At 46.4% G+C, this 15,034-nt stretch overlaps 1 protein-coding gene and 1 long non-coding RNA gene across 3 annotated transcripts in view; one reads left to right on the forward strand and one right to left on the reverse strand.

Annotated features, from left to right (window-relative positions):
• The window catches only part of LOC104840016 (chromosome unknown open reading frame, human C1orf21), a 78,157-nt gene extending 69,496 nt beyond the window's left edge, over positions 1-8,661 (forward strand). The window contains exon 5 of the mRNA XM_010580690.1: positions 7,896-8,661. Within this exon, the coding sequence (XP_010578992.1) occupies positions 7,896-7,934 (39 nt within the window). The 3' untranslated portion in view covers positions 7,935-8,661. The remainder of the gene's footprint in view (positions 1-7,895) is intronic.
• A 3,047-nt stretch (positions 8,662-11,708) lies between these two features.
• LOC104840017 lies at positions 11,709-14,461 on the reverse strand. Of its 2 annotated transcripts, XR_775215.1 has the most exons (4): positions 14,275-14,461; positions 13,806-13,989; positions 13,313-13,444; positions 11,709-12,119 (listed from the first exon to the last, which is right to left on the reverse strand). It is a non-coding gene; the product is annotated as an uncharacterized LOC104840017 (long non-coding RNA). The 2 variants fall into 2 exon arrangements; XR_775214.1 differs by having other exon boundaries at positions 13,313-13,989.
• Positions 14,462-15,034: the final 573 nt, after the last annotated feature.

A 15,034-nucleotide genomic window follows, 5' to 3' on the forward strand; every position in this document is an offset into this window, starting at 1 on the left:
CACTGAATGCTGAGGTAGGACTGACTGAGAATGTAAAAGTCAGCCTCGCACGGAGGGTTAGATGTTGGTTCTGCTAGAGTCAACCAAGTCATTTCAGAGGCACCAGAATTTGAGCTAAAAACCACCCCAAAACCTGATGAGAAGCCAGAGATGCAAAGTTATGTGGGATGTTGGGAATAACTGGGTAGAGTTAAGCAGTGGACAGCACAGGAAACAGTAGTTATATTCATACGTATGTGTCATATGTATATGACAGACCACAGAGTGCTTCTTGTGATGGTGTTTCTGTGACAGCAGCATGCATCCAGACAGATAGGAACCAGGCAGTTAAAAGGTTGAACAAATCTCAGCACAGCTGTGGGATGGTTTTCAGATGATGGGGTGCTGGTGTAGTGGCAGAGGGTGAGCACAGCTTCGGCGCAACACCAAGGCTGGATGTGCACCACACAGGGAGAGAAGAGGAAAAGGAAAGACCAAGTCATCTGTGAGCAGCACAAGGCCCGAGAGTTGTGGCGAAAGCTGGCTCAGAAATGCTCCCGACGTCTGCCAGCAGCTGCAGTGAGTCCTCTTGGGGTTTCACGCTCACTGAAGTTACTGTGAGTAGAGTCATGGGCTTTGCATTTGGAGACAAAAAGGCACGTACATACAAAGAGTTCAGGAGGAAAATGGAGCAGAGACAGGCAGCAGTAAGGGGGCTGCTCATCTGGTGACAGCATTATCATAATTTTTTGAGAATTGGCCTTGCCTGAAATCACATAAATACATTCCAGCAGAGGATGAGCAACAAGTAATAGCAGCAATTAAGCTCCAGGAGAGAACCCCCCCGGAGTAAATTAGAAAGACATGGGTCAGAGGTACGAGTGATTAACTTGAGCTGAGACATGAAGGCAGAAATATGACTTGGAAACCCGAGAAGGAAGCAGAGAGCAACTGACACATTCCTCCTAAAGCAAACGCAGCAGCCGCTGGATAAATCTGAGCTCTGCTGTGTGATGCCCAGAAGAGGAGAAATGGGTCTCACCAGCCAAGCCAGGACAGGGAAAGTCGCTGCACTCATCATGGTGTGATAAATCTGGTTTTTAAATATCATCTCTGATTAAGAAGATAGAATTGCAGCCCACTAACAGCATCCCTGTCTGCATGACCTGGTGTTTTCTGCTGGCTGCAGTGAGAAACTGTAGCAAAATGAGGCTGTTTGTACTGGTATTCAGGCAAATAAATTAGTTACCTATGTTTTCTCTAATCTAATAGTGCAAGGACTAATTTAGTTAGATATTGTATATGGATTCACAAAGAGTTGCTGTGAAACACAGAAGACAAATTGGCATGTCTCTCCTAAAATTTCTCCAGTCGTCTTTTTTTTTTCCCCCCTACACCTCAAATTTATTTGGACCTTGCTTGTGTAGGACCACATGCAAACTCCACCTTACCCTCTCAGAAGAAATCCCATTAATTGAACAGGATGGCTCAGAGCGGAGGATTAATCCTGGGCACAGTCTTTGCAACCTCAGGTCCACAGACCTGAGGGGGCCTGTGGCAGTACACCCCCTCAACAGGAAACGAAACTTCTCCAGGCAGGGAGAAGAGAAAAAACCCCCAACCCCTGGAGGCTGCAGGTTGAAATTTGAACTGGCCAGTCGAGACATGCCAGGTACACGGAGGTGACCCTCCTGGCCCATAGGGATTAAAGGACCACAGGTCAGATTCGGCAGGGGTATAAACGGGGTCCCGCCGGAGGACATGGTGGAACCAGTCCTCCTCGGAGCAGCGGGTCTGCAGTCGGGGACTCCCCCTCGGGTCGGGGCACTGCCCGAGGTGACTCCTCGAAGGAGAGAGCCCTCAGCTTTTAGGTGAGTGATACGTGCATTCTGGAGCCATCACTTTAAATCTTAAGAATTCTTAAGTCAGCTGTGTAGTATTAATTCCCTTTACATCATTGAGCCTGTGGTTTACAAAATGTTACCAAGTTCTAACTAACTTTTTACTGAAGAATAAGTCTGAGCTTTAACACCTGTTGGATTTGATTGTGCGTGCCTCCATAACAGGGCCTTGTCCCACCAAGGCTTCCCTGAAAACATGAAATAAAAGCAAAATTAAAAGCTGCAAAGTATAAAATGTTGAATGTGGAAAATTTACCCCATTTAGCGCTTGCTAGCGAAAACATCTTGATGATGGCTATCATGGAAAATGGTCTGAAAAATGGCTGCTTTCTCTGAATCCTACATACGGAGCAGTAAAATGATCATCAGAAATTATCTCCTTTAAGGATATTTTATTACTGTAGGCTGTGGCACAGTGTGTAGGCTGCTGTCTACAGTTTTTTGTAGGTAAAACTACCAAGGCTGAGGTATAATTGAACAGCTGACAAGCAAGTTCTAGGATTATATCTGGGGATTATACCCTCAGAAAAGAAGCATCTCTGGCTTTGTAGTGTAAAAAAAAACACCCCAAAATAATCCAGGTAAGCTGTACCAGAGGAAATCATCGCCAGTCCCATCATCATAAGCTGTTTCCTACATGGCTACAGTGGTTTATTAAAAAATGCAAACATGTTCATGGAAGAAAATGAGATTCAAAAAATGTCATAGCACATGAAGATGTCTTGCTATGAACTCTCATGCAGCCAGTGGATACCCTGAGCCCAGGCCAACGTGTTTCTGCTTCCACAGGGGATGTCGCTTTGGGTCGAGAGATAACTTGGTCTTGAACACCTGTGCCAGGGCGGGTTTGCAGGGGTTTCTCTGCCGATCCGCACACCTGGCTGCTGGGAGCTGGGTTGGAGGCTACTGGTTTGTTGTTGGAGGCCATGGGAGAGATGCCTGGCAGCAACTCGCTCCATCCCCTCATTAGTAAAACTGGGCATGAAACACAGGGGGAAGACACAATGCAGCTCCTTGTATCGTATTTAAAGAGTGCCGTTAGAAATAGGGGTGGGGTGCTAACCAAAATGTATGCAAGGACAGAATTATTAAGCTAAAACTCATTAGCAAAATAGATTGTTCTTAATGACTCTCTTGATTTTTCTCTAGCAAAATAAGAAACGGACAAAAATGAGCACAGTATACAATTATTTAGTGCCACCTCCTGGTATTTTCTTCCCATTCTTTCTGCGAGCACTGTAAACAAAACCAGATTGATGAAAAGGGTTCCCACCGCAGAGCCAGGCTAACGTTTCCCAGTGCTGGCCATCTCCTCTGAAAGGGACCACTGTGTCCCACAAGCTCTTTCAGCCGCCGCAGAAGAAAGGGCTGCTTGGTGCAGCTCATTTCCCTCTCCCAGGCCATCCAGCCTGCTCTTCCTCCTCTCCTCGCCAGGGCCACAGCACGAGGATACTGGTGCCAAGCTGCAGAGCCGTGGCGGAAGAAGCATCTCCTTAGCTGCCTTCTCTCCCTCGGCAAGGCTGCCAGCTGCACAAAAGGCTATTGAACCAGGAAGGCTTCTGCATTCGGGTGGCATGGGGTTTTGTTTATTGGCCTGTCACTGCAACAATGGGGAAAAGGGCTTTTCCTGTGGTTTTTTTTTCTTTTTCTTTTTTTTCTCTAAAACGATATCATCCGCTGTGATGCATGCACTGGTAGGGGCATCAGGATGACAGCGCTTTCTAGATGCAGCGAGGGGAGAGAGCAGGGGAATGAGCCCTTCTGGTTTGGGTGCAAGCAGCAGGAAAGGAACATAAGGCTTTTTAAAAATTATCTTATATTCACACACTTGTGTTAAGGCATTTCTGTGGACATCTACAAAAGTTGTAAGTTGGATTTTGAAACTGCAGGGGAGGAAGACAGGATTTCTCGGGAATTACCTGGACTTGGGTGTGCGTGTTCCCCTTCTCATCTTCCTCGGTGTAGTACATTTACACCCTCAGTCATTAAAACTTATTTAATAGCCCGTGCTGTTAAGAGCTATGAAAGGATGGCCCATACATACCTGTTACCAGCTGCATGCGCTGGGCCTGTGGCTCCTCTGGACATGGGAGCCTGCTCCCCTGGGCAGCAGGGACAGAGTTTGGCCGGCAATCCTGCACTCTCATTTTTCAGCCACGATGCTGCTCTAATTGTGGGGGGGTGTCATCTTCTCTGCTTTCTTCTTTTCCTTCCTGACACACATCTGCTCCCCCAAAAAAACCACCATCACTTCGGTCTGCACTCAGATGCTACCGGAGCTCCTCTACGCACGTCATAGAGCTCGTCTTCTGACTGCTGCTTCACGTGGTCAGTGAGGTTTCTTCAGAAGACTTTATCAGCTTTGCAAGCTGTTAGCTCACCATTTCAAGTGAGGTTTTGCCCAGCCCCACCAGGATAATTCCTCATCTCAAGCACAGCAGGCCTCTCACTGATCACCGGTGCAGCCACTTGAGGTATCATCTCCTCCAGCATCCTCTGAAACAACCAAGGGGTCAAAAATTGACATTTTTAAGTATTTTACTGGATTGGGGCCATGGTGCTTAGCAGGACCAAAGCAGCCTTCGTCCTCTGCCGATGGGGAGGTAGAGACCTCTCCTGCCTTTCTGCCCAAGGAGCACCAACGAGAAACCCGTGTGTTGGATTTACAATGCGGCAGGGAAGGCAGCTTCTTCTTCTTCTGATCTTCCTGAGGAACACTGACCTTGTTATTACTGATAAAAATTCAATTAGGGAATAAGCTTTAGAGAAAAATTTTTAAAAAAGGGGAATTTTAACTTTTTGGTCCTCCTTGTAGCATGGTTTCCCCCCTCTCCTGCTCTTTTTAGGAGGATAAATACCCATTGCTATGTATTTCTTCAAGGAGACCTCACTTACCACAAGCCCTCCTTCAAGAAGGTGCTAAAGCACCTGCTTGACTTTCTGCTCATGAGCTGCTCCAGGGCTTAAATGCTGTTTCCCTTGTGCTTAAAGTCTAGTATGTGCTTAACCCCGTTGAACTGGGTCAGGACGCTTCAGACCTTGCTGGGCTGAGCCCTACATGCTTCGTTTTTGTCCTGGAATTAAATACTGGGTGCATGTTGGTGTGGGTCTTTGCAGCGTAGCCAGGGCAGTGGGTGTAGGACAGATGGGATGGGTGCAGCAGTATGTGCAAAATGGGGTGTTTGCTGTCACAGCCGATTCCCACCCCTAACAAACGAAGCCAAACCTGCCAGAGCAGGGTGGTCCTGCAGGTTGTATCGCATCCCGCCACTAAGAAGGTGGACATGGCCCTTCCTTTTCCCAAGGAAAGAAAAGCAACATCCTCTTAACTCGCCATAAACCCCAAGTGAAAGCAAAACCCCTAATTTTGCATGCAAGCTGACAGCCCGCCGTGCCTTCACTCCAACATTATTCTTGGCGTGTAACAAATGCGTCCCTTCCCCTGCATTGCAGCGCGCTCCTCCGCGCGGCTCTGCGGCGGAGCGGGGCCGTGGATGTGGAGACTTCAGCCAGCCGCCGAGTGGCCGCGGGAGCCTTTTGCGGGATGTGTCCCCCCAGCTCCCTTGTCGCGTCCTCCCCCTTCCCGCCAGCCGGTGCACCGGCAGGGCAAACCCAGCTCTGGAGCATTTCCCTGCAAAAAACCACAGCAGCCTCGGGCTGCAGCGGGGCTCCTCGTCTCGCCGTCGAGGTGTTAGCGCAGTTTGGGCATCAAATTAAAGCCAGTTGGGTTGGGGTTGCGGGTCCGTGCGGGGGGGGCTCAGATGGGATGGAAGATGGAAGAGGTGGAAGGTGGAAGAGCGGCGTGTTGCACTGCAGGAAGGTGTGGGAGGTGTTCCTGGCATTTCAGGCAGTTCTCACCCTCCTCCCCCCGTTCGGCTGTGCCGTCACTGCCCACGCACGCTCACGGGAAGGAGCAGGCTGGCGGGAAGGTTGGGATGGTGGCAGCTCCCCGCCCGCCAGTGACCGAGGGCCGCAGCCTTGAAGGCCACCTCCAAGACACCGAGGTGTCTCCATCCCCACTGGTGTGAAGATGGAAATAAAGTGTCTGGCAGCAGCAGCCTGCCTCTCGGCAGCCTTCAGGCGGTGGGGGAGAGGTGGTACTTCCGTGCCATGGCAAGGACTTCTTCAGCACGTTGGTTTTTAAGCAGTTTCTTGGAATCCTTTTGAGGAGCGATGCACTTAATTGCCACAGAGCAGACTCAGAAGCAGAAGAACGACAGGAGGAATGGGAGGGGAAAAATGCAAGACAGCTTTCTTCCATGTTTTGGGTTTGTTTGAGCTTTTAATAGCACTGGTGGCCACTGGTGCATGGTGTAGTGGGGAATGATGGGCCACGGGGCTCCCTCTTGAGCAGGAGGCCTGGGAACCAGGTAAATCAGTCTCCTGGAAATGCCCTGAGCCTCAGTCATCATTCGCTACTGGTGGCTTTTACAGCTCTGAAGCATGTTGCACAAACCCTTCATCACCACCAGCTTAGTCTCATGGGTTGGTCCAAATGCATTGTGGTCCCTGGCATGGAGAAAACCAATGGATTTGGGCTTTGCTGCAAAGTATTTCAGCATTCCTTCTTTCTGAATCAAATTTTTTACTTTAAAAAAATGGGGGGTTTTTTCCTTTCTTTCTGGGTCAGTGATTGCTGAATTGAAATTAGGGCTGATTAGTCTCTTGGGGTTTTTTTTCAACATACTAAGAAAGCCTTTTTACTAATAGTATTGGGCCACAGAGAGCTGTTAAAGCACCACACATTCCTGGGTGTGGACCCTCCAGCAAAGCACGCTGTGCAATCCCAGCATCGCCAGTGGGATTTTAATTGCAGAGACATTTTGGAGCCTTTGTTCCTGATGTGTACCCCAGCTGTGCATCCCAGATAAACTGATAGCTGCATCAAGAAACATCTCTCGCTTTTCTGTTTTTACTTTTTTCCTTCCCCTGTCTCTTTCCAGACAGGACAGTGACTGGAGTTGATTTGTGGGGCAACTGGGTACCACTCCTTGAGTGAGTAGAGCTTCACCCATTTTACCACTGCTGAGTTGGTCCCTTCTGCTTACAGGGTGTTGTTGAGCTTTTACATTTTATTGCAGATCTGAGACTCTTGTGTTTCTCCTTTTCTTCTTCTTCTTTGCCAGCCCTTTCCTCAGCTGCTGGGATTTTCCATGCAAGCGCTCATGCCAGGTACACCTGGCACATGGGAACAATGCGAAATAGTCCAGAGGTTGAGATTTTTGGTACTATGTTTGAGGCACTTGTTTTACGCAGGATATCTTGGGTGGCTTGTGTGTTGAAAAGCTCAGTTCCATCTGTTTCTGTGTAGAGAAACAGGACAGTGGGTCCTGTTGGGTCCTCTTCTTGCTGCTTTGCAAGAAGCAGCTAGTGAGGCATGGAACATATCTTCTCCAGACATTCCTGCGGGTAATACTTAGATAGATGCTGCTGCAAGTCTTGTGTTTGGGATGGGCTGGAAGGCATAACATGACTGGTCTGTAAGAAGTCTGTGTTTTGTGAAAGTTAGCCTGTTTTCCCCCATTGTGCAAGTGTAATTTCAATACGAATAATATCTTTTGCTCTTACATTAAACTCTTGCTAGGTTATCAGATGAAGTACTCTCGTTCACAGCAGCTGACTTGTCTTGCTCATAGATTACATGCTTCATTGCTTTTGCCTCAGAGATTATGTTTTTGCAACAGGTCTATAGGGTTGTGTCCATCAAGGCGTATCTTTACATAAAATAGTTTTGTAAATCAGTTTATTGGACTGCCCCTGGAATTCAATATAGGGGATGAAATTTATGAGATTAATAGTGACAGAAAGGGCAGGGTCTCCTGTCCTGGTTTCATGCAAACCTTCAGGAAGGTTGGAGGAGTTGTGCAAACTCCATTCCCTATTTTTAAGGTTTCTACCGCGTAAATCTCCTAAATTTAGAGAACTGATATGTATTATTAGTAAATGCTCCCTTGATTTATGTTACTCCTGTCTTCAAGTAGTCATTTACAAACTGTCTGGCTTTTCTCCTTACAGGGTCGTGATTATTGTTCAGAAGAGGAGGATGTCACATAGTGCCAATTCTGCCCCTCACTCCAGGAATACTACTGTGTAAATAGATTACAACCCAGTCGAGACCTTTTGGAAGTCTTCTAGAGTGAACAGCACTACATAACAGAAGAAGATCATTTCCACATTATATGCTCCATTCAGTTACAGTGTTTCTTAATGAACAGATGAGGAATATTGCTAAGAACTCGTAAGGAACTGTTTTTGTTGCTGCTAGTTAAAACTTGTTGCAACTTCTCACTTTTTTCTGTGTCCAGATATGCAGCAAATCCTTAAAGTTAATCCAAAAGACGTTGTTGATTTTATTGAGGCTTCTGGCCTGTTTTCTATCAGATGAGGTAGTGTTATACAAAGCTTCCATAAGTGAACATTCAAGCATCTAAGAAACACCCTTAAGCTGTCTGTCAGTCCGCGTTTGGGCCAGAGTGCTTATTAATGCTGGTGATTTCAAGCTTTGGAGATGGGATGTTTTTGCCACAGCAGGCCTTGTTTCTCTGCTGAGAAGAAGCCGAGAAACTATTATCCATTAAAAGCATGTTATCACTGAAATACTGGAAGTGATGCAGGAGCAGGAATTTGTATTTTAAGAGGAAAAAGAATTTCATTTAATAGGTATCTTAATCAAGGACTAAGCTTGCAGTATTGGCTTTGCTGAGCACGAATGGGAGTATGATCACAATCATTTTGAATCTCTTTTTTTCTAAGAAAATAAACATTTTACTGTTTTTATGTATTCTTGTCTTTTACCATTCCTACAACACAATGTTTTAAGAGTTGGGGGACAAGGAAGGCAAAACCAGCCCTCTGCGTTAATGAGTCTGTGGATCTAATCTCTTGGAGCAGCTCTGTGCCAGCTGGGGGTATCTGTTGTGTGTCCTGTAGAGTTTATTTTTCCATATTATACAGAGAGGATATTACCTTCTCAAAAGCAGATGTAATATTTTTAACAAATGCTGTCATGAGTAAAAACAACAACAAAAAAAACCCTGAACAAACAAAAAAAACCCCACCTTCTGTATTTATTATTTCACAAGAGATTGTTACCTGTACTGATATTTCTTCCTGCTTTGACACCATATGAGGGCCAGGTTTGTACTACATCCCATGGAGACACTTTGTCAGGACATAGGTTTCTGTATTGTATTGATTTCGTTGCTCTGGTGTGTGTGATGTATGTGGAACAGACCATGAGATTGCATTAATAGCATCTTTTGCTGATATGGCCGATACTTGAATGGGGCACTCAGCCCAAAGCCTTTTAACATTGGCCGTTTTTCACTGGACCTTCTGAAAATCAGATCCCTTTAAAGGGTTTGAAGTCCCTCAAAAATAGCCTGTGACTTCTGAAAAATCTCTAAAATATTAGGGATTTTCATGACTAAAGAGATTTCCTCCAGTGTTTGCTCCGAGTGGGGTTGGACAGTCCACGTCAGAAGATTTTGTTCCCTATTAGTGCTGTGCCATCCCTAGAATATTGAAAAAAAAAAAAAAGGCAAGTTCCTTATGCTTCCTTCCCTGCACTGGATTTTCCTTTGGCTTTCAGGCAGTGGGGTAGGGAGGGCCCACCAGGGAGAGAGACCCGGGAGTTACTCTTATTTGTGCAGGACTGGATGTGAGCACCTCCAGCAAGAGCAGCTTTCCAAGCAGCATTTGTGAGGCTGCAGTCTCAAGCTCTCTTCTTAAGGTAGAAGCTATTTCTGAATGCTGCAAACTGCTCAGTCCCCTGGTCTCCTGTCGAGTTGAGTCATTGCTGTATCACAGGATTGGGACAACTCAAGCACTACCTAGCTTTAATAGCTTCCCATATAAGAGCTCAGTGACAGGGTCCTCTCTGGCAGGTTTCACCACATGCTTCTTTATCCTGTTAATGGTCAAAAATTCCCAGCAAATTCTGATTTTCCTAAATCCTTGCAGCATTTCGGCAGCTGCTTTGACCACACAGCTGTTCCCGAGCTTCCTGACTTCCCCAGAGATGAGATTTCACCACCTTCCTCCCATCACATTGTCCTTCTTAGGGCTGTTGGCATTTCTCAGTGCTATGGAGCTGTTTGATCTGTTACAAATTCTTCAAGGTGATAACTCTGTCCTCTTGCATATGATTTTTTTCCATAATTTATGTCAGCTCTCAAGCAGGTAGCCACGCTAAGGAGAGTCAAGAGACTGCACATTTCAATTATTTAAACACTTTAATTAATAAAAAGTCCTGGGGCTTGATCCCACAAATGCTTCTCTCAAAACTGCCTTATAAAGCTTTTCCAAGTAGTAGAAGCGTGATGGAATTGGGGCTGTCCTTTTGAAACATTGTTCATTTTCTAGATGCTGAACATCTCATGTATAAATTTCCCCATACAAAGCCTGTGTTACAGATACGTCATGGTCTTTCAACACACCAGCCTCCTTTTACATGGAGTTTCTTTCAGCCACCTATTAGTTTTAATATTTTTTTTTTTTCTATTTTCCTTGCTGCTGCTGATGGCACCAAAAGCATGGGCTTTGGTGGAAGCTTTGTGAGGGAAGGAGAACTAATTCCCATCTTACCTGTGCACTTAATGTGACCAGCAGCAAGTGCTTTAGTCTTCTGTATGGATTTTAACCTCACTGGTGGACCTCTAGGTGACAATACTTGTGAATGCCTGGGTAGACTGTCCTGCTGCTGGTTGTGGAGGCATGAGGATGGGCAGGAGGTTTGGAGGGCATCAGTAGTTGTCTTTGGAGTTGATGTGCTCCAGAACTGCCCCAGGCTGCTGGTGGGGTTGAGGTGAGGGCAACAGGCTTTGATTTGCTCTACCCTTCTGCAAGAAACATGAAAACATGAAGAGAATTGAGGCTGGGGGAGGGGTGTTGCCCGTTCACATCCAGTCAGCAAATCCTTGGCCATGGCGCATCTTGCGACCATCATGGTGTGCCAAGCAGAACCCAGGAGCTTCTTGATGGTTTTCAGCTGACTCAGGTTCTTGGTCAGGCAGGAGACTTGCTCTCAAACTGTTTGGGATATGGAAAAGCGAAAAGATCAGCGCTGATTGCTTATTAAAAGGAGTCATGCTTATGGAAAAAAACTTAAGAGCAGAAACCTTTTTCCAGTCTTGAATGTCTGAAGTCTATGAAATATAAAATGGTTTCTAAGCACTTCAGGCTTTGGGTTGATGTCCCTCTCTCCACCCCTCAGCCCCTAAGAGTGGTCTGCTTTGCTTGTTGAAGCAGGATAACCATATTCTCAAGCTTTGAGCAACAACTTGGTGCAAAAACATATCCAGAGCAAGTGCAGGGACCTGACGGGAGCTGTGTAGCATTTGGGAAATGGACAAGAATAACCAAACCCCCTTGTAAGAAGTTGCACGTGCCACAAGCAGACCCACAAGGTCACTTGGATGAACATTGGTTTTTAACCTGCTTTATTTCTTCCACCTTTGCAAAGTCCTAGCAGATTTTGTTAAAAGTCTAAATATATGCAGCGGCTGAGCATCTATAATAGTAGAAGCAGATTACTGTAGCTTAAACTGCATCCCTCCGTGAAGGCATACCTCCACCTTACTTTTTACTCTGCTGAGATATATTCAGTGGGGTGGAAAAGAAGAGGGTGGGAAGAAGAGGAAAACTGCTTGTATCGGATGTGCTGTGCTTAGTTGTAAATGGGTTTTTCAAGGTTTCTTTTAAAAGAAATACCAGGAAAACCATTTGGGGCCAAACTTCTCTTTAAGAGGCTGACACTATTTAATAAGCTCCGAGTCATATTCTGAGATCTTGGAGAAAATTGTGGTGAAGGGGTTTTGCAGTCAACATTCTTCCCTTGATGTGCTTTTTCCTTTCTCTAAAGCCCTTTGAGCTGGGCTGGTTTTCCTCCTCGGAGCCTACTTCAAGCATTAGCCCTGGGCAAGAGCAAGGAGAGGAACCAGGGAGTGGGAAGAGTTGCCCAAGAGGCCAGTGACCATCGCCAGATCCAGCCTTATGCCATGGCTGGTGCATGCCAAAGCCTCCCAAATACCCAACCCAAGGGGCCCATAGCCCTCCAAGGGCTGCCTGGATGGATGCTCCATCCCAGGCAGGTGCAAAGCCAGCGTGCCAGAGCTGCATGATCATCGTCATTCACCTAACAAGCAGGGCTTGCTGAGATAGAACATTGATGCTCTCGGGGCAATTTGGGCACAGTTTGGTGCAGTGCTCATAGGATGCGTTTGACCTGAAGAAGGACACCTGGGGAAAAGAAAAATCTGTTTATTGACTGTCTATCTGACACTTATTTTTGTCTCCATCACTAGTAGGCAGGGATAGAGACACATTGTTGTGTTCAGTCTAGTTTTGTGAGGTTTTTGGCAATGTCTCCTTTACTCACTGTCTCCATATTGTATCTATCGCAACACATATGCTTTGGCCTAAAAAGATGATGCCTGTATTTTATTTAATTATTGTGAGCTTCTCTTCACCTGTGCCCCCTCCCAAACCCTTCCACCCTCCATACAGCATCCAGCTTACCAAGGGGACAGGTCCACTTGTGGTTGGCAGAAGGAAGCTTTACCCTCCTACCTGAAGTGTGGTTGTGTATGTTATGTGATTGTGTGTGATGATTTTCTGATGCGCTTGGGTTGTGACTGCTTTGGTCCAAGGAGGAGCCGGCTATTCTGCGTGCCGCTCTGGTTTTACTCTGTTTTGGAGGTTGGCATTTGATATTTGTCTTTTTCAGGGGCAAGGGGCAATCCTGCTCTTGGATGCCAGCACCAACCCTCGATGCCAAGGCATTGTTTTGCCTCAACATCATCACCCTATAACCAAGAGCAGAATTTGACCCAAGGCATATCTTGAGTCACAGGAGTCTACACCTAAACTGGATTAAAGAAACCTGAACTCCTATTAGTGCTTTTTTCATCTCGGAAGGCTGCGGATCATTTCACATCATTTAGATGCTGACACTTGTACTTTTTCCCCTCCAGAATCCTGGCAGGAGATGTTCTGGGCCAGGTCTCTGTGTGCGATATGAGGGACCAGGAGTGGTTTCTCTCCAGCGCCAGGACTTTGAGGAAACTAGTGAAGGAATTGAGCAACTCCCAGCCTGTCCCATTTGGGGAAAAATGGGCAATAACTCCTTACAGGAGCAAGACTTGCATGGGTGGATGGACTTCCTGAGCCTCTGCAGGATTTCCACATAAATTAAGCTGTAGAACCACTAGAGAGTGTAGCTTGACAAACTCTGGGCTTCTCTAAAATTTTGCAGAGATTCCCACTTCATCATGAAGAACTGGGCAGTGTATTAGAAGCTCTCAGGGCTTTTGCTGGTGTGGCTGGTGATTTTTAGGATGTTGTCTTGGACTCACTGGGACTGTTCAGCAGATGGCCTTTCCTCTGATTATTCCTCCAAATCTCTGTTTAGACTTATCTTTTTGAAAACACACCTGGACTGCCTGGAGCAGGATCCACTTTGACTTCTCGTGAAGCAGTCATGCCTGCAGGTGTTTTATTTGCCTGGTGCTATTGGGAGGCACATAGACATTATGGTATCGGGGGTGATGAGCAGCCTGGAAACCCTATAGGCAGATGGAGAGGATGGACATGCAAATAGATATAACAGAGAAACCAGTTAGCAGACCTTGGCCAGAATGCCCTCGAAAAGGATCATCAAAACAGCTGGTTAATTATCTGACTACTAATACTGCTGTTTCCTGGATCCCACGAACCCTTCTCTGATACTAGACTTCAGCCCCAAAACTATGCCATCTGAAACTTAACATTAATTTCTTTCTTTGCTTTCAGTCAGAGGTGGGGGTGGGTGGTTTTTTTTTAAAGTAAGTCTCTGCGCTGGGACCTAGAAGACCCAGCTTTGCATCCTCCCCTGCCATGAGTCCTTTGTGGCCATGGATGGACCATGCAGAACCTGGGTTGACTTACTGCACCTCTCCATCCCTTTGTGCACAACAGGAATAGCAGTGCTTTCCAAATCCTGGCTGCACAAGTGAAATCTTCAGCCCACGAATGCCCTCATCCCATCATCCCCGTGCGTGCTCGGGCAGGCTCTGACCTCTGCAGCCAGTGGAGTTGTGCATGGTGCTGCCACAAGACACGGCGACCACGGCTGTAAGAGAAAGGAGGCAGTGATCGGCAATATTGCATGATTTTTTTTTGCAGCGTGCCTTTTAATTGCTGTAAGAGAGCCCAACTGATGACTGGCACTGCCCATGAAGCACAACACATACTTTAAAATCTGAATTAGTAGGCAAGAGTGAATGGGTAGATGAAGCACCAGAGAGACATGTTTAAGTTCTGAAGACATTGCCATCATCAACCGAAAATTAGACTGAAGATAAATATTCAGTTCTCAGCTATTTCAGTTTTATCAAGTCTATAAAACAATGATTACCTGTCACTTCGATTTTGGAGTTAGCAATGACTCAACTCCAGATCGGCTTGGCTGACACGCCAGAACTTCAGACTAGGAGAGGCTTCCAGCTGGGTAATGTCTGCATCTGCCAAGGAACGAATTTAATATGAGCTTTAAATAAAAGGGGGTAATTTCCAGTTGCTGTTGGCATTTCTGTCCCATCAACAGCTTTGGTTTGCATTGCTGCTTCGCAGATGACAGTCCATGATGCCACGTAGGCTTCATATCCAACATACATGCTTTATATTCACATTTTACAACGCATCTTGCCACGTTGGCCATTTCCCCTTTCTTTTATAAACCGAGAGCAAACCTGAGCTCTGGTGGCCCGTCAGGTGCCTCCACCTGCCCAGTGTGGGGGTAACCTCCCTCACCTCCACATCATATCAGCCTGTGAGGACCAGCAGTAGAGCTCATCACCCCTTCCCTGCCACCAATGAAGAGCACCAGGCTTTACGGAGCCACATACCCGGCATAATCAGCTCTGTAAGCTTAAATTTTCTAACCTAACAAACATTAAAGAACATTTTATAAAGCCAACACCATCTATAAGCTGGGTGAATGCAAGTGTGTGTCCATGTGCCACCCCCCGTGGCAAGCAGGATGGAGCGTTGCTGCCTTTTGGCCCCTGCTCTGGGTCCTGCTACCACTGGGAAAAGCTCCTTTTTCAGGCTGAAATGTTTACCTATGTAGTTTCATTCTGGAGATGTCTGGGGAGAGGAGACAAGGAATGCAGGGA

Source organism: Haliaeetus leucocephalus, unplaced genomic scaffold (assembly GCF_000737465.1).
Source record: "Haliaeetus leucocephalus isolate CR32 unplaced genomic scaffold, Haliaeetus_leucocephalus-4.0 Scaffold730, whole genome shotgun sequence".
Lineage (NCBI taxonomy): Eukaryota > Metazoa > Chordata > Aves > Accipitriformes > Accipitridae > Haliaeetus > Haliaeetus leucocephalus.